This window comes from Tursiops truncatus, chromosome 7, assembly GCF_011762595.2.
Source record: "Tursiops truncatus isolate mTurTru1 chromosome 7, mTurTru1.mat.Y, whole genome shotgun sequence".
Taxonomy (NCBI): Eukaryota; Metazoa; Chordata; class Mammalia; order Artiodactyla; family Delphinidae; genus Tursiops; species Tursiops truncatus.
In genome coordinates, this window is record NC_047040.1 from 69,527,675 (window position 1) to 69,554,700 (window position 27,026).

At 40.2% G+C, this 27,026-nt stretch overlaps 1 protein-coding gene across 6 annotated transcripts in view; it reads left to right on the plus strand.

Moving 5' to 3' along the window:
- Positions 1 to 27,026, plus strand: part of DPP4 (dipeptidyl peptidase 4) — a 77,432-nt gene that overhangs the window by 47,573 nt on the left and 2,833 nt on the right. For 5 of the 6 annotated variants that reach the window (XM_019923175.3, XM_019923174.3, XM_033860080.2 and 2 more), the window contains 12 exons: positions 1,147 to 1,254; positions 1,511 to 1,578; positions 2,531 to 2,584; positions 2,957 to 3,078; positions 4,770 to 4,817; positions 5,063 to 5,161; positions 7,315 to 7,384; positions 9,964 to 10,158; positions 12,556 to 12,610; positions 13,228 to 13,327; positions 16,036 to 16,100; positions 26,730 to 26,802. In XM_019923175.3, coding sequence (XP_019778734.1) covers positions 1,147 to 1,254; positions 1,511 to 1,578; positions 2,531 to 2,584; positions 2,957 to 3,078; positions 4,770 to 4,817; positions 5,063 to 5,161; positions 7,315 to 7,384; positions 9,964 to 10,158; positions 12,556 to 12,610; positions 13,228 to 13,327; positions 16,036 to 16,100; positions 26,730 to 26,802 — 1,057 coding nt within the window. Of the gene's footprint in view, positions 1 to 1,146; positions 1,255 to 1,510; positions 1,579 to 2,530; positions 2,585 to 2,956; positions 3,079 to 4,769; positions 4,818 to 5,062; positions 5,162 to 7,314; positions 7,385 to 9,963; positions 10,159 to 12,555; positions 12,611 to 13,227; positions 13,328 to 16,035; positions 16,101 to 24,323; positions 24,605 to 26,729; positions 26,803 to 27,026 lie in introns of those variants that run through there. The other variant, XR_012333107.1, reaches the window with a different exon arrangement.

The window sequence follows — 27,026 nt, forward strand, 5'->3', positions numbered from 1 at the left end:
CTCACGACTCTTTGAAAAAAATATGTTTTTTCCTCTCTGTATTTAACCAGACAGATGCCACTTTTCACACATTTCTACTAGGCACAACTCCATCCAGGGGAAACAGGGAAATGTATTAAAAAGATAAGGCTGTGAACACAGGTCTAGAGAGGGGAATGTGTTTCCGAGCTCTGTAATGAGAACACCAAGTGTACTGCACGCCTCGGCTTGCTCCATAAATGCATTCGTTTTGAATCACTAAATAGAAGAGGGAAGCATTTTTCTTCCCAAAATGGGAGCTGATGAGCGAGGAAACAGCGAGAGTGAAGTGAACCAACAGTTTTAAAAGACCATCTCCTACCTGCTCTCGAATGTAGTAAGGAAATCGAAGTCGTAAAGAGATATATTCCTTTCAGGCTGGGATAGATCCTCTTCTGCTTAAACGACATTATGTTCTGAGAACTATCTTTTATCGAACTGTAAAAAATGGAAATTTTGTTCTATATTTCCATACAACTATTTTTTTTGGGTAAATTGTTGATCCTATTTAGCAAAATGGAAAGGCTTATAATAGAGATGATAACTATATGAATGTTTCCGTATGAAATATACGACAGACATTCCTTATGGTATCTAGTCCAGAAATGATTAAAGAGTTTCTAAGTCTGACTTTCAAAAAAATTATGTATAAGAAACAGGGGGGAGGGGGAAATCCCTCAAATTACAAACCACCTCCAACTAGAAACAGTCAAAAATAATATTAGTCTGTTTCAAGAAAGCACATTGTGACATCGAGGAAATTGACTTCTTAGAACTGAAAGGCTAATGCTAATTTTCTCACACATATCAAGACACCATAGCGTTATCCTCCATAGACAGAAGATGCCTAAGGGTAACAATAACCACTGCTATGTGTTGAGTGTCCTGTGTAAGCCTCTTCATGTTTATTCTTCCATTTACTCCCCATCAAAAATTCCCTAGGAGTTAGATCTTTTGTCTGCATTTTCTAGGAGGAGAATTTTCTATTGAGACCCTCTGATTGCAATCGGCAAGTAACTGAAATACGGGTTTTGAGCATAGGTGTTGGGAGGACTTTCTGAAGCTAAAGTTGTACTGAGATGAGGCTAATGTGCTTTAACATGTTTCGTGTTTCCTATTATTCTCTAGTTTAGGCCTGCAGAACCTCATTTTACCTCTGACGGGAATAGCTTCTACAAAATCATCAGCAACGAAGAGGGCTACAAACACATTTGTCACTTCCAAACAGATAAGAGAGTGAGTATTTTTAAATAATTTATTTCGGGTTGATCTCCTTTTTTTGAAACTAACTTGAAGTGGAAATCATTTGGTAAAGTCGATCACTGTACCAATAATCAGACTAATTCACATACCCCAGTGGTCTCTGCAGTAAGGTAGGATGGGGAAAAGAACCGAGATTATCCCAATTCCTGATGTAAATGATTTAATCCTCTCCTTAACTTTGATCAGAGAGAGAGTCTAATAAACCTCTTTTTTTTAAAAATCCCATCAGAATTGCACATTTATTACAAAAGGAGCCTGGGAGGTCATTGGGATAGAAGCTCTTACCAGTGATTACCTGTAAGTATTCTAATAATCAGTAGTATATCAATATATTTGTCATAATCATGCCATTCGTTGCCCAGGAATAAGGCAAAATCTTCTACAAATAAAGAGTAGTCTATTTGGAATGTGTTCAGGACTTTTTTCTTTTTAACATACGGAAGCCTTAATGATTTTCACATATGCTCAGCAGACTTGATACCATGCCACCAAGCAGCTCTACCTCTTGCTCTTACCTGCTTTGCATTAGAAGAGCTGGAGCCTCTTTTTCTTAAACGTCTTGGAACACGGAACTAGCGTTCAGGGGCATTTTGTTAAATTTCAACTGATACTGGATTTTTGGAAGGCTTGGAGAGGCTATTGTATTTGTCCATGTCTCGGCCCTACTCTTTGGCGAATGGAAAGCTTTTCAGAGGCTGTCAGCTACCACGCATGAATTGATGGGATAGGGAGTGTTGTTTTTCATTAGAATCTTAGGCACTTTTTATAATTCTTTATTGGTTTCACCACGGAGGAGTTTTGCCATTGCTCAAAGCAGTTTTTGAAGGTCCTGTTTCGAAGTGGCTCTGCCACTCTTAGGAGGATGGGGCTCCTGCCACCGAGTGGTTTGTGTTATGAAACAGAAAATATGGAAAACAGTGTAAATAAATGGGGTGTCAACTTTAGACTAGTTGTCCAGTCATATTATTCTGAAAGAAGACTTTCTTTGAGTTTTTCCTTGTCACTCTAATTAAGGGAATAATCCCCATATTCAGATATTTTAGTCTGTTAAAAAAGAATCCCCTATTTAGAGATGATGGGGGACAAATGGTTTCTGAGGATGAGGGGGCAGGGAAGAATGATAAAGGAAGGGCAAGCACAAAGGCACATGCACTTGTGTGAACGCTAGTGCTTGGTGTTGAGTTAAATGGAGTGTACTTGACTTTTGCTTAAAAACAGAATTAATATATTTCATTTGTTTTCTTCCCAGATACTACATTAGTAATGAACATAAAGGAATGCCAGGTGGAAGAAATCTTTATAAGTAAGAGTTTTATCGAGTTGTTGACTTGACCTTTTAGCTAATGAACAATTTCTGGCTCTTGTGTTTTTATTTTATTTTTTGCCTAGTCCTAATATATTAAATTGGAACTACTATCGAATGCTTTTATTCCTCGATAAACCAACCCACATGTCAACAAAAGAGCATGACTTTATTAGATGCTTTGTGATATTTCCAGACAACGGGAGGTTTGAGGTTAATATGAATTAATCCATGCATTTTTTTCACATTTTAAAAGTTTCTGAGTATTGCTTTGGCATTCTGATATCTTTGAAACTAGAATACAGCATTATTCAATTCCTTCTTTCATTTTCCCTTTCATCAAGTACTTAACTTCCACCATTGGTTTTACAGAATCCAACTTAATTACCCCACGAAAGTGACATGCCTTAGTTGTGAGCTGAATCCAGAAAGGTGTCAGTACTACTCTGTATCATTTAGTAAAGAGGCGAAGTACTATCAGCTGAGATGCTCTGGTAAGTATGAATGAAGGACAGGGAGGGAGAGCAGGGGGTACCCCCAAAATTCCTCTTGAGTAGCTCCCTGCATGCCCTACCCTCTCTGGACAACCTTCTTACCACCCTCCTGGCTCAGTGTCTCCATCCCTGAAGGCTTCCCTTCAGTGCCCAGTTTCTGCCCTGCTCAGTTCTCTCCTATTGAATCTGAGTTCTTGATATCATATAAGTCCTATTCCCTTCACTCACGTATAAGTGGTGAGCTAACCATCTCTCCTTCCTCTTCTAACCAAGAGCCTTGCTTTAGACTGAAAGCACAGCCCAGAGCTTATGTATGACAGAGGCACTTCATCGTTATACACATACATGTTGTGCATTTTTTAACCCAAATTATAATTTTATGCACTTGCCCCTTGAAATGAGAAAAATGTATGTAGGTGGTGCCTGTGACTCAACCTGCTCACAGCTTCATCTTCTGTTGCTATTGTTATTATTGTTTTCTTTAATATAAGTGAAGAAATCTGGACAAGGAGAGACAATGTGATTTCACAGGTCATGCAGCTAATAAGAGGCCCAATGGGATTCAAACACAGGCCTCTGCTATTAACACTAAGATAGATTACTTCTCAAAATGAGAGAAAAAGTCTGGATATTCTGAAAAAGAACTGTGAATCGCCGAAAAGAGGTCTTCAACCCATTTATCTGAACCTTTTTTTCATTGGCACATTTTCTTTAATATATTTTCTTTGTAGTTCTTTACTATGGCTGTTTCCAGTCACCATTTCTTGGGCACCTGTTTTATATATACTAGGCACTGTGCTCAAGTTTTGTATTCATGATCTTGTTGATCCTTTAGAAAGAAAACTCTATAATGCAGATATTATTATCCTCATTTTACATGTGAGGAGATTGAAGCATAAATATGCTGTCTTACGTCACAAAGCAGGAAAGCCAGGGATTCAAACCCAGGTCCCTATAATGCCTCCACTGTGGTTCTGATCAAATGTAAAAATTAATATCATGATCCAAATGTATCAAAATTAAATAGCTCACGAGATAGCTTTTTCTATACATTACCTTCCACTCTGCAACTACCACAGTTGGGATAAATAGTGACGATCTGAGTGTGTGCGAAAAAACACTTTTCTCATGCCAAGAAGGAATTGCTTATCCAAGTCAGGCACAGTGCAGATGTGCCGCCTGGTCCAGGACTCCGCAGTGGGGGCAGCAGCAGGGGGGAAATCTGCCCTTTGGGGGCCGGGGAACCTGGCTCTGGAGCTCCACCCTAAGGGGGCGGGGCCTGAGAGAGGTGGTGGTACTCGCTGGACCTCGGTGTTAAGAGTTGGGAAGGATAGCGGCTGTCGTTGGGTCTGGATGGCTTAGTCCACAGATGAGGAAATTGGACTCAGGCATAGTAATGTGCGCAACGCGCCCAGCAGGGTCAGAGGTGCATTTTCTGTTTCATTCTCCAGAGCCCTGTGCCTCTCCGGTAATACTTCTTACACTCAAATTGCGTTCATTTTAAGGAAAAGGAAAATCAGCTAACACTTAGTAAGCTTCTTATCCACTGTGATATTCATTCTATCAAAGCTAAATGGTGTCAAAATTATATCAAAGTTAAATGGTAACAAACGCTATTTTTGAAAAGTATGTTATCTTCTTTAAAAAAAAACAAAACTCTAAAATATACTTTTCCCCGATTATGTTAACAGGCCCTGGTCTGCCCCTCTATACTCTGCATAGCAGCAGCAATGATAAAGGTACTTTCTCTTATTTCACCCTCGTTTGCTTTTCAGGAAAGCGTGTGTGAATAGAAGCAACATGTACTTAGCACAATGGGATTTTCTTTGGCTTTAGAGTGTCTTAACAATGACTTGAAAACAAGGCTTATAACCTGAAGTACGTGTAGTCCCATCAGTGAATCGCCCACTTGTTTGTTATTGCTTTGCACAATCCATATTCTTCATGTTGTAGCAAATGACTGCTGTCTCAATTATTTGTTTAGAACTGAGAGTCCTGGAAGACAATTCAGCTTTGGATAAAATGCTGCAGGATGTCCAGATGCCCTCAAAAAAACTGGACTTCATTTATTTGCACAAAACAAGTAAGTTAAATTTCTGTTGGAACATAACTTTTCATGGAAACACCAGTAAAAATATAACTAAATATAAGTTTATCTGACAATATGTATTTTATTTTATACGTAAATCTAATGTAAGGTTATTTTTCCATGAAATGCTCTGTCACAAGAACCACTAGTCTTACTTTTAATTAAAAAATACAGTACCATTCTATGTAACATATTATTCTAAGAGGAAAATATTTGAGAAAATGCATTATTGCTAGTTCAGTCTCATCCCATTAGTAACTCTATTCTACTATTAAGTATTAATCGTGTTTTTAACTTAATGATATCCTAATATATTTTACCTTTAACCCAAACAGATTTAAAATAACTTGTATAAAAAAAAATAGGGTTGGCTATAAAATGTTGAAACTTCAGTCTCAGGACAGAAGTCTTGAATTTTCGCTAACCTCCTCCCCGTGATAGGCCCTGGCCTGGTGGCCTGATCATGGATTATGTTCAGGGACGACTAAGAACAAGGGGTTTCTTTGAGTAGGAAATCTTGTAATTTTGTTGTTGTTGTTTTTATTTGTTTGCTTGTCTTTTCTATTAAGGGCTCACAACTCATAGGGGAGGGGGAATCCATCAAGATTGATTTATTTTAGATTCTTTTTAAAATATAGGATCATAATGGAAGAAACTCAGGTCATCCAATTTTAAATGGCAGGAAAAGCACGGAGAGTAGAGGGTACTTTTGAAGAAGAGCTTAGAGCAGTGCTACTGAAACTGCAGGTGCTTGTGGATCACCTGGGACCTTATTAACATGCATATTTGGAACCAGCAAGTCAGGGTAGGCCCAGGATTCTAAGTTTGTAATAAGCTCCTATGTGATGCCAGTGCTGCTGGACCTTGAATCTGGCTTAGGTGGCAAGGGCTTAGAGTTCTGGAGACAGTCCTGGAGAGCTATCTGGACCACCTGGTACAGAAGGTGTTGAATCTTAAGATGTGACCTATTAAATATTAGGATGTGACACCCCCCGCCAAAGGAGAGACGGTGCATCTTCCAAAAGACAGGAAGTAAAACATTTCCAATCAACCAGTGCTGATTCAAACAAAGGGGAGATCAAGTGTTGACTTTGGCATATTTATTAAAAACATCATTATCAACTGATAGTTTGACATTCTACTCAAATATAATAAAGATTAAAACTTTTGTTCTCATAAGCACATTTAGTCAGAAGGCATAAAATAACCAGCAAAATACAAATTGAAGAAAAATCTATCTATATAAAGATTTTACTCTTAAACTTTTAATTTTTCCTCAACTAAAATAATTATAATAAACAAAAAACAAAAGAAAGATAAACATAAGGAAGAACAGCTCTAGAGATAAGGATTTTTTTCCATACAGATTAAATCTACTGAAGGTGGAAATAATCTTATTAAAATATGAAACAACTCTTTCTCTTTCTCTCTCCCTCTCTCTCTTTAAAAAAAAAAAGATTAGTCTAACTAATTAGCCTGAATTTGGGAGCAAAGGTAACCGATTTATTATTTAGGAACAAATTTTATTAAACTGATGTTAAAGTTAAATCAAGCACAGAGAATTAAACAGACCTGCACAAGATCGTACAGAACAGTTTGCCCCACATAAACCCGATTTCATTCTGTGAAACACAGAGCTGAAAATGGGAACTCAGCTTTACGGTCTGGGATGGCAATAAGAATTACAAAAATGTTATTAAATCAGAATTTTAAGATAGAGTTAAGGCCAACTAAAAATCCTAAACATCTTCAAAGAAATTCAAGAAGAGGAAAACATTTTGGAGGAAAACTTAAAACATAAGCCATAAACAAACTAGATGAGTAGATCAGATGCCAAAGAACAGAATCATAAAAACGAAACATCAGCAATTCTAAGATGCCCTTTTATTTTACAAGGCACCAATGTATTTAATAGATCCATTGGAAACAACTTTATTGTTTTAACCTTAAACTAGTATTTTAACCTGAAAGAGAATATGTTTATATCTGAAAAACATGCTGGATCAAATCGGTTCATTTTCTTTTTCTATTCTAATTTAACAAACTGCTAAACTCTACATGTTATTTATCACTGACAAAGATAAGGAACCGAAATCACGTGCTAATAAGTGTTCTTAATTCACTAATTAACCTTTCTGTTTGTTTAGAATTCTGGTATCAGATGATCTTGCCTCCTCATTTTGATAAATCCAAGAAATATCCTCTGCTAATAGATGTGTAAGTATTCAAGATAAGGGAATAATTTAGAAGTTAACCATTGTCCATCTTTTGCCCGGTGCAGCTTACTGAGAAATAGAGCCAAATGCATCCTTTCTCTCTTCCTGAATCATTGTAGAGCAGTTTTAATATTTCTTCTTCCATTCTGCAATTGCAAATCCAAACCTGTGTTTTCTACCATCTTTCTAATGGAGAAGGTAGACACTTTTCTTCTATCATAATGGCATATGGAGTTTGTTTTGATTTTTTTTTCCCCCCTGAACTCCAAGGGAATTCCAAAGAGATGCTCAAGTCCCCTTGTTTGTCCTTACCTCATGGACATTTTAACAAACAATAGATGGGTATTAACAGTCTTCACAGTTTCCTTATCTCCAAATTTGCCCAAACATCTCCCATTGGTAGCCTTTAATTCATTCCAATGTCAGGTTTCTCTTTCTTTAGTCCCTGAAATATGCCTGGTATTTTCCATTCCCTTTTTTGGTGAAGAGAAGATGTGATACAGGAAAGTATTCATTATAATTCAAACTTCTCCAAGTCCTAAAGAAAGTTCTGAAATTACAAGTCTTTGAGCAGTAAATAAGAGCTCATGTGAGGTCTAAATATGGCATCTTTGTAAAATATTTTTGTAAAATATTTTTGTAAATATTTTTGTAAAATAAATAAATAAAGGATAAATATTTGTAAAATATTTTTGATAATTACTAGGAACATATTTTACTTCAATATTTCCAAAATTGCCCTGACCTCACACAGAATGCCACAATGCCACTCTTCCTGTCCCAACTTGCCTCATTTCCTTTATTCAAAATGAAACAAACCAATAAAAGTTCTGGGTGCCTGCTGCATGCCAGGTAATTTGCCTTATTTTGTCCACACAGCAAGCCGATGTGGTAAGTTCTGTTGGGCCCATTATACAGAAAGGAAAACTGAAAACTCAGAGATACCTTCCTGTTGCTACTAGCAAAAAAAAAAAGAAGGGATACAGATACTAGCATCAGACACGGCCTTGTTCCACTGTGTTTACAGTTCCATGTAAACCAAACATAGAAGCTCAAAGAAAGAGAAAGAGGTATTTTAAACTTCCAGATATGCTATTTGATTCTCATTACACCTAATTTAGTCAAATATTGACTACAGTAGCACTCACTTGCTTTGGGCCTTAGCCCCAATACTAAACAACAAGGATCCTTTACCTTTAAAAAAAGAGTGATATTTTGACACAAGCGTTTGTTAGAAAACAAAAAAGTGATATTTTTATATTCTTGGACTCCCCAGTAAGTAATGACTAGATCTCCCCTTCATTAGGAAAGTTAAAAAAATATGGTAACTTTGGTGCCCATTCTTTTCAGTGACTTTCCTCTTCATTTTCATATATGTCTAAATCTTTGTTTTCTATTTTTAAAAATGACGTTTAATCTTACAGGGTTAGGTAACTTGATACATAGTTAATATTAAGGGAAGCTATTACTCTACCAAATATAAGACCATTGAAAGGACCAAGGCATTTCACATGTTAAAAAATGTTTACTTGCCCAAGAAATTCATGAATGCCTTCTTCTTTTTAAAGATAGAATGTTGCAAAATCTAGTGTAAAATTAAAGTCATATAATATTTTGTTTAAAACTAAAGTTCTTTTGACTGCCATCCCTAAGGAAAGGGAGGAAAATGTTAGCAAAGTGGTCCAAGCAGGACTTGTCCAGTCCTGTGGAGGGAAGAGCGAGCAGATGAATAGGAGAGACAGTCTGGGGAGGGAAGACTTATTGGAGAAGATCTGGGTCCAGGAGTCCTGTAGATGGTGCAAAGAAGACGTATTTACATGAGATCCAATGAGCTGTAGGGAGTGTCTCTTGATTAACAAATGAAAATGAGACGGCTTGATGGAGATTGTACACACAGCTGTGTATGGATAAGTTATAGCCTATATGAAGAATGCAGCTACGAGGGCGTTAAACTTGTTAATGAATAGAATGCCAAACAGTATACCCATCTTCCAATATAGTCTCTTTGTTTCTCCTCTGAAGTTTTAAGGAATGGTGTTCATTCATACTTTGGCCCATTCGCAGTGTCTTGTGGAGCCTTAGTGAGCAGCACTGTCCTGGGCACTGAGGCACATGCGGCGCATATCCCACAGCAGTCAAAGTCCTTAAGGAAGTTCCAACCAAGGAAACTTGTAGTCTAGGAATGTTTGTAAGCTCAGTCAGAAAGATATATTCAAAGCTGTATTTATTGTCATCCTCATTGTTTTCTCATAACACAACTCCCCTATCCCAATTGTTAGAATATTTACTTCTTTGATCTCCAAGATATATATGACTTAGAAACCGTTGGCCTGTGAAGTCTGTGTTTGATAACAGTTTTCAAAGATAAAACTGATGGGCCTCTTTGGAGGAAACACACAGCCATTATAGTCATGTTGCCAAGTTTTAGAGGACCCATTGTGGACACCCCCGGTGGCTGGCACGATTTCAGGCTCATGAACAGGAAGACGTACACTTCCTGTCCACAGGGGATAGAAATGCAAGCACTCCTCATTTGATTCAGGAAAACCACAAAGGCTAACAGTTTGGGATTTTTCACAGATATGCAGGCCCCTGTAGTCAAAAAGCAGATGCTGTCTTCAGACTCAACTGGGCTACTTACCTTGCAAGCACAGAAAACATTATAGTAGCTAGCTTTGATGGCAGAGGAAGTGGTTACCAAGGAGATAAGATCATGCACGCAGTCAACAGAAGACTGGGAACATTTGAAGTTGAAGATCAAATTGAAGCAACCAGGTGAGTGACTAGGAGATGAATTCAAACGTCATTTGATTTCTTTCTCCCTCCATTTATATTTTAAAGTTGTGAAGTGTAAAGAATTTAAAGTGTCCTGGGATGAATCTTTCATTCTTGGGCTGGATTTTTAGTGAAGATATTATGTTTAGACTTAGAAAGAGAGTTGACCTATGTGCTACCACCTTCTAGGAATTGGGACTCAGAATTCATCAAACACATGGACAAACCGAGGAATAAATGTACCCCTGAGTAAACATCTAACTAAACAAGCAAGCCAACCTGTAGTCAAGGATAAGTAGAGGAGTTTGGTGTACATTTACCTTGGAGGAGGGTGACAGCTATGAAGTCCTAGGAGTGACTCCTACATTCTACTGAGCGAGGGTTACTCCCTCAATTTGGGAAAATTGTGGAACACGACCATTGTCACTCACAATTATAAGGGCTTTGTTAAGGATGAATGACATCAGTTATGAGACTATAAATAGATGTGATATGGCTTAAGAAAGGTTTTAGTCATGAATGATGGTTACCCTGGAATGCACATGTAACATGCAGTGTTTTACCTGCATTCTCATTGAAGCTGCACGGCAACCCTGAGAGGTGGTTGTTCATACCTTACACTTCAGGTAAAGAAATGGAGGCTCTTAGGTTAGGTAATTTGCCAAGACTGGTCAGGATTTGAAACTAGGTCTCCCTCCAACTTACATTCAATTGCATTCAACTGGTAAATGGGAAACGTAGTCTTTGAGTTTCTATAACCAACTGCATAGATGTCTGGAAAGCAAAGTAAGTTAGTGATTTTAAATAATGTTGTGAAACCATAAGCTAGGAAATGGAGAAAAATTGTGAATGATTAAATGGACGGAGGAAAAGGCCTTTAAAAAGAGGAACAACCAAAGAGGAGAGAAGATGACAATGTATTAAGTATCCCTAAGTCTGTTACATCAAAGTTAATGATTAGCTATTATCCTTGAAAGTAAAAAAAAAAAAAAGGTTAGATAAGAGAGAGGACAAATTGGTTCAGGAGTGAGGCTTTGATATTTTACAAACACATTTTTATTTATTCAGATTGGTCCTCTGTGAGAGAGGGCATGATTTCCAGGTCTTCTCAAGTCTAAAATGATAGAATTGTGTTATCCACAATCTACAACTCCATTTAAAAAGTAATGAGTAGCTGCTTTTCAGCAACTAAAAGGAACTATACACAACAACACAGATGCATCTCGCAGACTGTTGAGTGAAAGAAGCCAGGAACAAAAGTGTATATCCTGCACGACCCAGTTTATATTGGTACAAATTCAGGTGAAATTTTTATGGAATCCAATAAAAGGAAGACATTTCTTTTTTTCTTTTTCCAAAGAGAGAAATGACACAGAGGCTTCTGGGTGATAGTAATGCCCAGTATTTTGGTTCAAGGTGTGCTCACTCTGTAAAGTTTACCAGCTTGTACAGGCATGATGTGGTGCACGTTTCTGTACGTATGTGTTCTAAGTTTAAAAGGTTTGCGTGGAGAGGATAATGAGTTGAAAACTATTTACATTGAATTTTTTCTAATATTGCTTAACTCAGGGCAGTCTAAACATATATCATCAATTGAAAACAAAGCTTTTTAAAGTCACATATAAGTCAATGCAAGGGTGCCCTTCCTCCCTTGACACTGCAAAGTTAAGGGCCCCATTTGCTAGATTGTTTTTTTAAAGTAAACACATTACCTTTTGATATAAGGGTAAGATTAAGAAATAGACGCAAAGAACCTTTTTCTCCTTTCTTTACCTGGATTCCAATCCTGAACACAATTTAATGACAAAAAGACTTCTTCATCCATCAAGGAAAAATTGCTTCTTATTTAATAGTGCTGAGCTAACTAATCAACACCCATCATAAGAAGGGATGTATTTAGAGAATGATGTTTAAGTTCTCAGGTAGGGGGCCCAGAGACATTTCTAAGCCCTACCCAGATGTTCCACACACCTCTATACTTCTCCATTGCAGGGACGGCCTCTCTCAAACTGTAAAACATCTGGAGAGATTGAAATTCAATTATGTAAAGAAAAGTGCATCTGGGCTGCAAATTTTTATATAAAGCTGTGAAAAAAACAGCCAGGATTTGTTTTCTGTGAAACACACACACACACACACACACACACACACACACACACACACACACACACACTTTTTTTATGGACTCCAACACAAGTAAACCTTGTTCATCTGGCTCAAGTTAAAAATGATAGACATCGATCTCAGGTGTTTATTTGATTGCTGGCAGCAATGAATCTTTGTTTCTAATAGAATGAAATAGAGAACAAATGGCAGGGTTTCTCACATTTGTGCAGTTATCTTAGTTTTCTATACACAGTGTGATACTAATTCGTGGACTTGTTCCATGTATTTTAGACAATTTTCAAAAATGGGATTTGTGGATGACAAACGGATTGCAATTTGGGGCTGGGTGAGTAGTTTGGCTGATGAATCTGTACACCTTCTTTAGTGAATATAACCCAGAGCAGGATCATTTACTGTTGTTTGTACATATTTGGAGGTGAAAATCATGTCAATCATTTCAATCTAAGAAGGTCCAATGTCTTAGATTTCTGGGCGATGAGTCCCCCCAGGCTTACACTTTTGTTTATTACAATGGGATAGGGAGGTGAGGAAGGGAGAAAAAGAATAAAGGAGAGAAAGAGGGATAAAGGAAAAGAAGGATAGAAGGAGGGAGACTTTTTCTCATGGGTCCAAGTCAGTAAAGATTTAGTGTTTATTGCTTTTTTGGTTTTGGGAGGTTTTATTTTGGTTTTGGTTTTGGTCCGTTTTTTGTCTTCAATTAGTACTACCCAGCAAATTTTCAATACTTTCCCCCTTACACCTGCCAAGAAGAGGGACCAGGGCTCTGAAAGTGTAGTCTTTAGCCACTACCCAACTAAGGCCAATTTAAACCTTCTCTACCATGCTTTCTATCTCAAAAGAGGCACAGTATATAAAGATGTGAGAAATGTGGAAACTGCGACTTGCTTACCATATGTCCTTAATTCCTTTACCTCCATAAAAATAACTGTTTCCATTTCTTAGTCATATGGAGGGTATGTAACCTCAATGGTCCTGGGAGCAGGAAGTGGCGTGTTCAAGTGTGGAATAGCCGTGGCGCCCGTGTCAAAGTGGGAGTACTATGGTAAGTGATCACTCACAGGTACAGAGTTACTGAGTGTGAACCTTCACATTCCAATGACAAAACCATTCCTTTTTGAGTTTCAGTGTTTCTACAGTAAATAAACGGATTCATCTTAGAAGTACTTTATGGATACCTGTAATGAAACAGTCTCACTTATTCTGCCATTGTGAAATGTTAGACGGTAGTAAATGCTATCTACACGTTTAGTTACCAACCAGTTTTGTTTTCTAAATGTCTTATCAACAAATTCAGTTTTCCACATTTTAAAACATCCCCAATGCTACAGTTCTTGAGATAAACCCTTCCTTCTTTTTATTCTAACTTGAGTTTGAAGCTTCGCATATTAGAACAATAAGAGAAGTATGTATCTCTTTCCCTTCAGGTAAAAGTCAAATATAAGTAGGACTTTGGGTGGAAAGAAGAGACTAGGGCAGGGGAATTCCTGGGGGTTTTGTTTGCACTGTCTCTGAGTAGGTGAAAGCCACTCTAGAATATCCTGTTCACTGCTGAGAAAGTATTGTTCTATCATACACATGTAAGGTATAATTCCCAAGTGAGAGCAGGTAAGCAGTGAAACACTAGGTAGGGGGGAAGAGCCAGAGGTGGTGAGAAGGTGAATTATTTTCCTGTATCTTTTCCTACCCCATCCCAAGTCTTTTATTCAGTATAAGGATAGAATCATTCATAATGAATATGCTCATTAAATATTTAATGTCCTAATATATCGCAGTACCAGTCCTGTGGAAAACTCTTCTTTAAAGCCTCTCCAAGTCAAGAGAAGCCAGTGTATAAAAGAGACAACACCGTCTTTTAGTTCCAAAAAAAACTGGAGAACATAGTTAGGATTGATCCTCACACAATAGATTTGCTTTCAGGTAATTCTTTCCTGCTTAATATTAATTGTTCTATTGGAAGCCTTGTTTTTGGAGACCTCTGGTGGTCAATAAAATAGAAACAACCTTTGTGAGTCTGGAACTACATAATGGTAAGAAGAGAACGTTATTAAACATATATGGACCAACCTAACACTTGGGAACTTTCTAGAATTCTTATATATGTGCAAATTTGAACAATATTACTCAAAAATCAAATTGAAGGAGTACATAAGTGGTATTGCAAGACGTACTTCTAAAAGTTTACAACCACAACACTAAGCATTTTTTAAATAGTATTTTTAAAATTTGAGACCTTCTTACACATGTAAACCTGGTTAGCATAATAAGAAAGGGGTATTATGTTCTAGGACAAGAAGAACTGTAGCTGTTTGGGGAAATTTTTATTTTGCCCTGAAAAGCTATTCCCCCACCCTCCTCCATTAAATGTATAACCTAAGTTATTTATATTTAAATGTTAAAAGATGAGCATTTTAGGAAAATCTTATACTTTAAAAGTGTACTTTAAGATACTATATTTTATATATTAGTGTCCTCTAGATATGTAAAGTTGCTTGTAGTCTGTATTCACTTTAATCAAAATGATAAAATATTGCTGTTACTCATTTTGGAGGAAAATATTTTGATTTCCATAGGAAAAGCATGAGCAATACACATGGAACAACTAACATTAGTTATCAATGTAGTTTTTAATCTCCAATTCCAGTCATTCACAAAGGGTTAGGATGTTGTTTAAGCTTGTTATTTTGATGATATATTTTTCTAAATAATTAATTAAATCAATATTGAAATACCGGTACAATTATAGTGAAATTCAAGCCATTAACCTATGTAGCACAATGGAAACATATTATACTTATTTATTTACTGTAACCTGGTCATGTTTCAAAAACAGTTATTTCAGATTTTTAAAGTTATATTGGAATTCAGCCACAGTAAATTTTCTCACTGATATTTTAGGAAATACACACACACACACACACACACACATACATATACACACACACGTACATTTGATACATGATTTAATTTTTTAAAATTAGGTCAAAAATATGTTTAAATAACCAAACCAACAATGCATATGTTTTTCTGCCATATCTATAGATAAAACAGCTTATGTCGCTTCAGCACAGATACTAATGTAGTCTGTTTCTCAATACTCAATAGTTATAACATCAGAATTGAGGCCTCTCCACAAAATGAGAGAAAACAGATGTTTAACTTGCATTATGATGGAGTAGCTGAGACGTTATAGGGTTTTACAGCAAATAAATGATAACTGATTTCTTTCCTTTTGATCTGTGTCCCCCCCCCACCAAAAACAATATATGATTTAAGTAAGCAACTAGTAATTGAAAATTATGAGGAGTTTCCAGTAGGAAAGAGAGTATCCTAAAGTAAAGCATATACTGACTGATGTCAGGACCAAGAAATTCAAGACAATTGAGACATTACCTGACTTGCTAATCAAGATCTTTGAGAGGGTCAGAAGATAATGTAGAGTCCTCATCACTTAGCACTTCCCATTTGACTTTTCTACAGGCGGGTTGTTGATTGGGTTTTAGATCACCTGGTTTGGTCTCCCTCTGCCCTCACAGGAAGGGCTAAAGGGAATGGACTATAGGCTGAGTATGGAAAGGCAGGAGTCTGGCTGCTTTAAAAAGCCAAGTAGAGATGATCTGGAGGAGATATTCTGAGGGTAACACTATAGACCTTTGCACAAGTAAAGAATATGAAAGCATATAAAGTAACCCCCAAAAAAGGGAAAAAAGTTTTTATTGTATGAATTAAGTTTTTTTCTTTTCTCCATCACAGACTCAGTGTACACAGAACGTTACATGGGTCTTCCAATTCCAGAAGACAACCTTGACCATTACAGGGTAAGAGATGGTGAACTAGATCCATTTTATAACCTATTTATAAGTGGTATAAGAACATTTTTAAGTGGATCTATTCCAGAAAATATATATATTTTTATTTCCAATGAAATTCTTGTTAAAAAGAAATAACACAGGTGGTTTAGAGATACTCCAATAGCTTCCCGTACTATATTCTGCATAATTACAGCCTTTATCGTACGCTATATAGGTCACAATATGCGTTCATTTGGAAATACAAAGCAACACCAGATAATTACTTTAATTATAAAAATTTCAGTTCAGAAAACATGTCAAATTCAACGTATTCCTTTAGAGCCCAGAAGACTCTCTAAACCTTTAACTACATATTAAAATTTCTCATGGTATTATCATAATTAAGTTGTATGGACAAGCCTATAATTTTCTTATTCATAGCCAAATATGTACAGTTTTTTTCACACAAGATTTGAGTAAAGCAGGTGAGGTGTAGGTACAGGAGGGTAATACTCTGAAAAGCCCTTGAACCCAAATTACTGAATAGCATCCACGGGCTGGTTGCCTGATGGAAGAGTCAGTGGGCAGGTTGCTGTACAGATGGGCTACAGCATCTGAAATATGGTCTGTGTGTAGCCATCATTGGCGGCCCCCGTGTGCTAGTGTGGGTGCCACCGCAAAGCCAGGGTCCTCTCTTTGGTGGCAGCCTGCTGCAGCTGGAAGTGTCAGCCAAAGTACTAGGGATCCTTCCAACACATTGCCCCCCAACCAGAAAAAAACACAACTTTCCTGATTCTGTCATGTAAATTGAAAACCCTGAAACTTACAGATGACAAGGTCAATCATCTGATGTTTACATTCTCTGGAGGATATTCAAAACTCCTCCCAGGATAAAAAAAAAACAATAACCCATACAATTTAAGACCACAATTTCTCCTCATCTGCGCCACAGCTCTCAATGCCTTGGCCTCCTATTCATACATTGCTCTGAGCCATATTTGTACATTTTTGTAAGATGTCATCATTATGATTGGTTCTGAAGCCATTTGATCAAAGCACAAGAAAATGCAAATAAAATGTCTAATTTTGCAAGATATGTACAGACAGTTTAGTTTTACCTCTTCCTTTCAGTTTTATTTAGCAAGGCTTGCGGGGCAGGGGCGGGGAGGTGTATGCGTGTGTTTGTGCCTGGGTGTGTGTGTGTTTTCATCTCTGTTTTTCAGTCAAGATAGAAAAGTAACAACCTGTAAAGTGTGACGTACCAATCATCTTCCACTACAAAGCAGTCCCGTAATCAGGTTGTCCTTATTTCTGCTGAGTGTCCCACATGATACTTTGGACTCAGTTTTTCCCATTCTTTCTCCTCCACATCCAATAAGCTGCTTTAGACATCCTTTCCCTGCTCCATAACCACATTGCTGCTGTCACATGACTACCTCCTTCTACAACAGTAACCCCATGGGTCCCCCCCTAGCTTATCTTTCTACACTCCAGCCTGTACCACACAGAGGTGTGAGGTTAAGCCTCACCCGTAACACTTTCATGGACTTTTCCTGTGCACTCAACTAGTCCAGCCCTCATTCTTTTTTTTTTTTTTTTTTTTTTGTGATACACGGGCCTCTCACTGTTGTGGCCTCTCCCGTTGCGGAGCACAGGCTCCAGACGCACAGGATCAGCGGCCATGGCTCACGGGCCCAGCCGCTCCGCAGCATGTGGGATCTTCCTGGACCAGGGCACGAACCCGTGTCCCCTGCATCGGCAAGCGGACTCTCAACCACTGCGCCACCAGGGAAGCCCAAGCCCTCATTCTTTAACCAGGTGTTCAACACCTTTCTTAGAATGGCCCAGTCTACCTGGAATGTTCACTGAATATTTCTGGGCCTTCCCTTTTGTGCCTTTGTCCTCTGTTCCTCGACCTGGAATGTCATTCCCCCTCTGTCTTCATCCACTAGGAAATTTGTCCTGCTCGCCCAGAGGACTAGCATTTTCTCTTGACTCCCATGACATTTTCCTTGTATATCTTTTTTTTTTTTTTTTGTGGTACGCGGGCCTCTCACTGTTGTGGCCTCTCCCGTTGCGGAGCACAGGCTCCGGACGCACAGGCTCAGTGGCCATGGCTCACGGCCCCAGCCGCTCCGCGGCATGTGGGATCTTCCTGGACCGGGGCACGAACCCGTGTCCCCTGCATCGGCAGGCAGACCCTCAACAACTGCGCCACCAGGGAAGCCCCTCCTTGTATATCTTTAATCCTCAATTTATCCATCTTGGACCCATTGTTAGTTTGTACTCCTTTTTCTCCTCTGCAGTATTATTAGTCATTCAAGGCTTTGCTCAACATTGTATTCTTTGGATCACCCAGTATGAAATAGAAACGTTAAAACCTTTTTTGAGTTAATTTTAAAACTTTTTGAAGGGAAACATTGTTATAAAAATTATATGTCTCCATCATTTCTCTCATTTTACGGCTGGAATTTTCTTGCCAGTGACCCGACCAGGATCCCTCCTGTGGTGAGCCATATTTGGGGCATGGCTAAAGGGTGTTCTCAAATATCCTAAAGTACTAAAAACTCCCCAAAACATCAGAGGTGTACTGCCCGGGACCCTCATCCTGACTCGAACCTGGTGGATGATGAGTCAAAAGTTCATTTTAAAAATCCCATTTTGAAAGCCTTTGAACCTAGAAGTACAGGGTCAAGTCTAAACCTTGGCATCCAAGGAAGTCCGTAGCACCTACCCTACTGCACTTCAAGGACATCAGCCAACAGGGTGTTTCCTCTTCAACCAGCCCTCCCCCTAGAGGATAATTCGTTTTACTCTGCCATGTCAACCTGTATCTTTCTCCAGATTTTCCCATAGGCTTTTCCTTCCCACACCCATCCCCCTCTTCTCCAGCTCTACCCACCACTGCGGTGGCCATTTTCATCTCTCCCCTTAGATGGTCTCTGCCTGAGGTAGTCATGTAAATAGAAGTCTCTTCCTCCTACCGATGGCAATACACGAATGCTGGGAGCACAAAGTCACTGTCTCACTTCACTGCACAGATGGCACCCGAGGACTGTTTAATCCTTCCACGCCAGAAGTCGGTTTTTCTTGGCACAAAATTCATTGCTGGCAATGGACACATTAAAACTGCCAGTACCAGAGAGCTAAAGGTTCCCAATGTGTTACTCAGAGGAATTATTTGGGTGGGCGACAGTTAAGGTGGGTAGGAGAAAGTAAGGCAAATGCGTTCACTGTATTGTTTCTGCCCTGTAAGTTGCATCCTCAGAAAGTGGAGAACTGAATCTAAGTACCTATATTTGGTGCACAGCAGGCTTTAGAAGAAAGCTGCCTTCCTTTGTTTTTTAAATGAGCCTGTGCTTTTGTCTCTGGCAGGAACACATTCAAAGATTCTATTTTCCTCCAAGGCCCCAGCTGCCCCTCTGGACCCCTGTCTTCTTTTACATCTCTTTCCCAGGTTGTTTTTATTTCCTCCCTTTCTCTCTCCTTCTCTCCCTCCCTCCTTCTGCCCTCTTGGAAAAGACAAAGGAGACAATTCCTTACTGGCTTTCGCTGCTCTGTGCATTTCTGTAGGTCAGGAGGAAATAGTTTGAAAATGAGTCCCAGGTAGTCTAGACTATTGACTTTCTTCAGCACATCCAGAATAGGAATGATCGAAGTGTGTAATAAGCAAGGTCCTGTGATCGTTGTACACCTTTTCGGCTATAGAATCATTATCAGTAGCCAGAATTACAGCCTTTGGAAGAGAACGTAATTTTTAATAAAATTCAAATGAGGAGAGGATTCATTTTTAAGTCATTGATGACCCAGATTTGAAAGAATTTAGACAAGCACACCAAGAGAAGCACATTTTGTGAAATAAAGGTCCTACTTACTATTTAGGAAAGGAAGTTGAAGGAACCATTTATATATGCAAATGGAACAGGCAGGGATGTCCTGTATAGTTGTTCAGCTTGTGCACTGCTGGAAGCTAGTCTATGCTTCGTTCTCTAAGGCGTGTACCTCTGGGGCCGCATCCAACCGGAGGGAGTGCCTTTTCTTATTCTCACAAAGCTGCCATATAAGTTAGGAGACCCTGGGACTAAGGCTTGGACACAATGCAATGATACAAACAGTGATTCCATACGACGCTTTTTGTAGATAGTCACCTACCCACTGCCGAGTGGCAGGGCAGGAGCACGTTTAAAGGATACCAGGGACTCAAAGAGGAAGGAAGCTGTTCATCTACCTGAAACTCCGAGAAGCTGGTCCCAGAAGCTCTAAGTAGGCAGGCAGAGTGGAGGGATGACAGTGTAGCTAATAAGCAGTATAAGCAGACTCAGTGCCATGAGTCTCAGTCCACAGCCGACAGAAATGGCGACAGATTTGAGCAAAAGAATCAGATGGACAATGAGACAACCCTCACCCCCAATAGCGATAAGCAGATAGCAACCGTGGTCCCACCTTGAGGAGTGGGTTCCTGACTAACATTGATGAATGGTCTCTCTATGGTCAATCACAGGTCTTTTAGTCAAACCTGTAAAAAAAAATATTAACACCTGGTAGACTTTCATTCACCCATTCAAGGTGCCTGGTGTTTTAGTTGTTCAGAAGTTGATTACCTTGTTGGTGAGACAAAACATACAGGCAAAATTTTTGGAGAGAAATAAAAGAGTAGTAATAGGGTTTCCCTGGTGGCGCAGTCGTTGAGAATTTGCCTGCCAATGCAGGGGACATGGGTTCAAGCCCTGCTCTGGGAAGATCCCACATGCCGCGGAGCAACTGGGCCCGTGAGCCACAACTACTGACCCTGCGCGTCCGGAGCCTGTGCTCCGCAAGAGAGGCCACAACAGTGAGAGGCCCGCACACCGCGATGAAGAGTGGCCCCCACTTGCCGCAACTAGAGAAAGCCCTCGCACAGAAACGAAGACCGAACACAGCCAAAAAATTAATAATAATAAATAAATTTTAAAAAAAAACAAAAGAGAGTAGTAATAAAGCATGAACTTGAACATGACAAAGTGCCCAGTATGTATGGAAAAGACTAGTAGTTCCAAATTGTGACTCTGGAGCCCCAGGAATTCTGTGCCTTCTGAGCATGTAGGGAGGGAAGGGAAGTGGCTGAGAAGTTAGGGTTTCACCTCCCCCCACTCCTCTCAACCGGGGGTGGGGGGGGATCTGGTTTCATTTATTTCATTCATTTTTTTAATTCACTTAGTAAGTGGTTGCTTCTATGGCCAGACACTGTTCTAAGCTCTTTCCATGGGTTATTAGGTTCAGTTCTCCCTCAGATTCTCTGAGATAAGTGCTCTAATTATCTCCATTTTATTGACCCAGAAACGGAGGCACAAAAAGTTATATAAGATGTAGCTACTGAGGGGTAGGAAAGGGAGAGGGCACTTATCTGGAGCCAGTTAAGGAAGACTTCTGGGAGATGCAGCGGAATAGCGTAGGTGCTCTCCACAGGCTGCCAGAGGGACCGACAAGGCAGGGGAGCACAGTAGACACACGAGTGGCAGCAAGCAGAGCTGGTTTTCTGGGGGTCTGTGAAGCAGGTTGGGTGAACCGAGGGATGACACAGAGCAGGGATGTGGGAGGAGCAGGCCACATGGTGGCTAATAAGGCAGGATGGGAGACCAGGGAGGGAATGGACTTCCAGAGAGCAGCGTCAGATCAAGGGCAAGAGAAACAGGGCCCAAGTCCTGAGCCTCGTTGCCAGGAGAAGAGGGCAGCCTGGAACACACAGAAGGGACTGATTTAACTTGTAGAGGAGATTTATTTTGCATTTTGCTCAGAATTTGATAGGCTTTTGGCAAGTGTATGAAACAGTCATAGATTTGGCAGTCTTCTGCTAGCAGATTTGAAATGTTCAATCCTTAAGAACTGCTGCATCGTTAGGTTATGCAAAACAGGGTGCAATTTTGTAAATATGCCATCTTGTACTGATTTGACATTTGTTCTATTATCCTAGAATATGCCAAAGGGAGAGAGACCTTCAGATTTAAGCCAAACCTTAACTTGTTTGTTGAGTGCTGATAAAATGTTGACTGCTGTGTGATCTTTAAAGAAGCCAGTGTTGCTGGGTGAGGCCTGAGGTAGGGCCCCCTGTAGGCGGATGGGAGCTCTTTCCTTGGCATCTCACCTGTACAGTTGTTTGATGGATACGGACAAGTAAAACATCTGATGTGGTGGGTTGAATTAATTTTTCCTTAAACATTTTCTGTGGCCTCTGTTGTGGCATTAATGGTGCTTCCCCAAACAGCCTCACTTAATATTACTTACGAGGCTTCGGTCACAAGTGGAAGAATGCACAGAGTGAGTCCGTACACTCGGGGTACTGTCTCACTGAAGTAATAGGGTGTCCATTACACCTGTGGCTGTTTGCTTTCTCTACCAGAGCTTGGAAATGACAATGCGTTGTTTGGCTGCGAAGTGAAGGGACACTAGAATATGATGTTAAGAGGCACGGACTTTTGAGTTTGACCTGTGCTAAAATTCTGTTTCCACCACCTATTAGCTAGGAGAGGTTACTAAACCTCTCTGAACCTCTGTTTCCTCATCTGAGTAATGGGGAGAATCAGAGCTACCTCATGGGATTATTGAAAGGATTAAAGGAGACACCTATGCCTGCCATGAAATAAGCTTACAAAAACATGGAGGCTGCCACCATTATTCTCAGGAAGCAAATTGTCCGTATGGTTCCTGGATGGCGCAAGGGGTAGCTTAGAAATTGTCAGACCTTCTGTTTCTCACAGCCCTTCCCCACTCTTATCAGCTCTCTCTTTTATTTCAAAAATACAAAGATTTATTTGCTGGAAGGTAACTGAGGAACCAGCACGATCCAATGAGCAGCTACAGATGGTTCTTCTTGGGGCTTGAAGGAAAAGCTCCTCGCAGAGATGCCGTGGATCAGCGCTGCCACTGGACCCATCCTTCCCACTTCACTTTGCCAGGCTGTTGCTGGCAGCGGGGCTCTCCGGAAGTTTCTAGCCTCGGGAGAGTGCCAACTGCACCACCATTGCATCCTTGCCCATTTATCACTCTAAACTTCCTTTTTAGGAGCTGGTGACAGACTATTCGGCTTCTAACTTAGTCATCCATTTCCTTTTTTATTTCTGTTTCCATCGATAGGCAAATGGGGATTATCCTGTTTTGGTGGGTTGAAATAGCACAATTGAATTATTTCTGGTCATTAATTCTCCCTTAACGTAGTGCATGCGTTTCTTTCACTGACTTTGGCTGTCTTTCATGGGTTAAAGTGTGCCGGACTGTCAAGAGTCTCTCTCGATTGAGAAGCCAGGATGTTCAGTCTAGTAGGGAATGATCGGTGGTTCCAGAGGCAAGGTGACACAGCTGCATCTTTCTAGGAGGGCAGAAAGTTCTCAGGAGCCTGCGAGCCCTGAAATGGGTGCGTGCCTGAGGCTGCCTGGCTCCCGTGCACTGCGAGGTCCCTCTTGACGCAACTCCCAGCGAGCAGGGGGACGTGTGCATTGGAAATGACACACTTATCTTGTGGTTGCAGGGGAAGCTTTTGTTTTATTTTTCCCTTGCTGCATTAAAGTATTTGTCTTTCTTTCTTTGTAGTGTAATATTGTTAATGTAAAACAATTTGCATCATGACACTTTTATCACAGTTTTCGTCTTTTTCTCAGTATGTTGCATTTCTCACCATGTCTAGTTCATCACAGCTACAGTGTGTACATCACAACATTTATCTTAGGCTCAGGGTTTTACTTGTTTATAAAAATTGTCTTCTTTCAGCCTGTATTCACTCCATTTAAGAAAAAAAAGGCAGCCAGAAACTGTTTTGGTCCAAACTCCAGTAGTTATCACATTCCTTGCTAACTGTCCTGCGTATTTATATGTCTCCTAACTATTACTCTATGTTTCAGCGACATTTCTCAGTCTCATGGCTCAGGGAGGTCGTGGAGCAGCTTTGGCTGTGCACTCTGCCACGCAAGGAAGGCCCGAGAGGCTTCTGGAGGGGAGGGGAGGTGACACAGCTGGATATTTGGGCCACGTCTAGGTGCTAAAGTTGACTATCTTTGGCACGCGAAGAGCTGGGTTTCTTGTGGGGAGAAACAAGGTGGAGGAGACAGCCGTGTAGCCGCAGAAAGGATGGTGCAGGAGGACCCGGATGAGGGCGCCGGGTCTGGGGCTCAGACTGGCAACGTTCACCGTTGGTGGCTCAGCCCCAGCCTCTGCTGTCGCCAGCTTTGAATCCTGCACTGGCCTTTTGGGAGATTGATTTTGACCCTTTCCTCTCTCCAGGGCAGGACATCGCTCAGGGTTCTGTTGCTTCATTAGGCTCTACATCAACCACACAGTCCAAAACGCCTCACAAGTCTCCAAGGTCTGTGCGAGCCAGCTCTCTTCCAATGAATTCACTCTAAGAAGGCATGAGAACGCAGGGGGCAAAGAACACCCAGTGTGTTTGTGTACTGCAAATCCCAGAACAGTTCAGTAACAATTTCTTTCTCCCTGTATCTTTCCTGGAAGATCACATCGTGAGCAGCTTGGAAGTTTAGTGGAGACTCGGTACAGCATAGGAGGTAAAAGAGGTTCTGCCTTCAGAGCTCCGACTTCTTCCTGATGTAACCTGGTGTACTTTATTGTCTCTGTGTAGAAGTGGGGTTGCTATAGACCTATCTTGCAGGAATGTCATGAGGATTAAATAGAACAGTGCTTTTATAAGTCCTTTAAGATGCTTAGCAGAGTGACCGGCACGGAGTACACAATAAGTATCGGCTCTCATTACTGATGGCATGGTGTGTGGATTGAAAGTGGGCAAAACATATCTTGGTAAATTTCAGAATGAGAATATTTTATTCCACCTCCCCTAGCTGTTCCCACTTGCCTCTGCAAAACTAGGACCGAATGTAGTGAAGAGTACAATATAATTGCCTACATTTCTTTGGTTTATTCCTTTAATTGATATTTAGCTCTCTGTTAAATGCTCAGGATAGAGTAATGAACAATATAAATTCCTCTTCTCATGGATCTTATTGTTTAGTTGGGTATATGACAAATAAATATTGATCGACTTGAAAGAATGAATGAATGGATGGAAGCATGAACGGAGTATAATGTTGGGATGGAGGGATGGATTCATCTGGGACATCTCACCGGATAACACGTTTCTTAAAGTAAAACAGAAGTGCGACTTTTAATGAGTCCTGGGCGTTTATTCTGAAAGTTCGTGGGTAAATTCTCAATTTGGGTCAGAAATGCCATATGGTCAGGACAAGTGGGACCCAGCCTGCACAGGAGTGGGAGGGCCTTTGCTCTAAGCTTTCCAGGAGAAGATCACCTTGATCGCCTCAGTCAACACAAATATGTTGGGTGACTTTGTCCTAAAGTTGTAGACAGAATGTCTTTTTTCCAGAAACACTGTGTCACACCATCCTCACATCACCATAATTTAACCTTAAAAAAAGCCATGTCTCTTGATTTCTATTTCAGTGAGAGCAAGAGTTAATCTTCCTCCCATTTCCAAGAAAACAACACTCAGCAGCATGTCTCTAGGTGCACAGCTCTCTGATGTTGAAGCTGGGGCTAGAGTACAAACGTTCAGACCTTAGCCCCATCCCCTTCCAGCCAGACCTTCAGGGTTCCCATCAAAATATTAAGCTGATGTTAGCTACAAAGATATCTGTAAAACACAAACCTTGCCTCTCATAAAGTTGACTTTGATTCACCAAGATGCTGCAGGATAAGCCGGCTGATTTTAAACCCATAGGGAGGCTACTGGCCCTTCCTCTGCCCAACAACAGAAGCAGAGTCCCGCTCACCCCTTCCCAAAGTTGCTACAATGTCTATGACATTCTTACCTTCATCCCAACTCTGCAAACATCTCCAAATTAAGACCAGATGACTAGTTCTATACTTTCAAAGCTTTTCCACCAAGGACTCCACCTTCATTCTAGAAGTCCTACCTGTCCAAGGTCATGAAACAGCCTTCAAAAAGCTGACCTCCCAGTTTTTTCTAATTCCCTGGCTTAATCCAAAAGCAGCACTTTCCCCAATGCAGAATGAGGCAGACAACCACCCACTGATTTTCTAAGGCCATACTTGATCTTTTTCACCCCTTTCCCCTCCGGTATGTTACATTTGCCTAGGTTTTAAACATCTGTTCCAAACAAGGTAATACTTGCTTCTCATTCAGAGCCTAGCAATGTAGACCAAAGTTCATATGACATATTGCAGAGTATGTTTAGTTGCAAATGCTATGTACAGGCTCTTTGAAATGTAGCATGTACGGCACCATGTGACACATGGTTGCCATGGCAATACACTTTTTGGCTGAACTACAGCATAAGCCCATGGAACATACATTGCTAATATGAGACTCTGCCCTGTGCTAATGCATAGGACACAGCCAATCTGGGATCTGGGACTCAAGGGGTTTCGCATGCAGCCTGGTGGGGGGGCGCAGATGCCCTCTTCTGCATGTACAGGGAAGATGTGGCATCCTCCCTTTCCGGTCCTGTCTCACAGGGACAGGGCATGCTGTACATTCTGCCATGCATGGAGACAGCATTTGCTTGAATATCGGTTTGCTATATTTTGTATCAAAGGGGGCCCCAGCTGAAAACATTTTATTTTGTAAACTGAAGTGAAAAATCAGTTTATGGCAGATCTTTTTTTGAATAATGACATTCTTTTTCCCAATTCCAGAATTCAACAGTCATGAGCAGAGCTGAAAATTTTAAACAAGTTGAGTACCTCCTTATTCATGGAACAGCAGATGGTGAGTTTCAGTTAATTAGACTTTTTAGTATCACAGACAGGTTTGCAATTTCACTACTGACAAAACAAAAGCATGAGGGGCAAGACTGTTACATTTACTTCAATAAAACAGTGTTGCTTTTCCACAACTCACTTGTCTTGGCCTAAATGGGATGCTGAATCCTAGAACTTCAAACAGTCCCTTTCTTCTTGTGCCTTTCCCACCCTTCCTACCAGAAAAGTGGA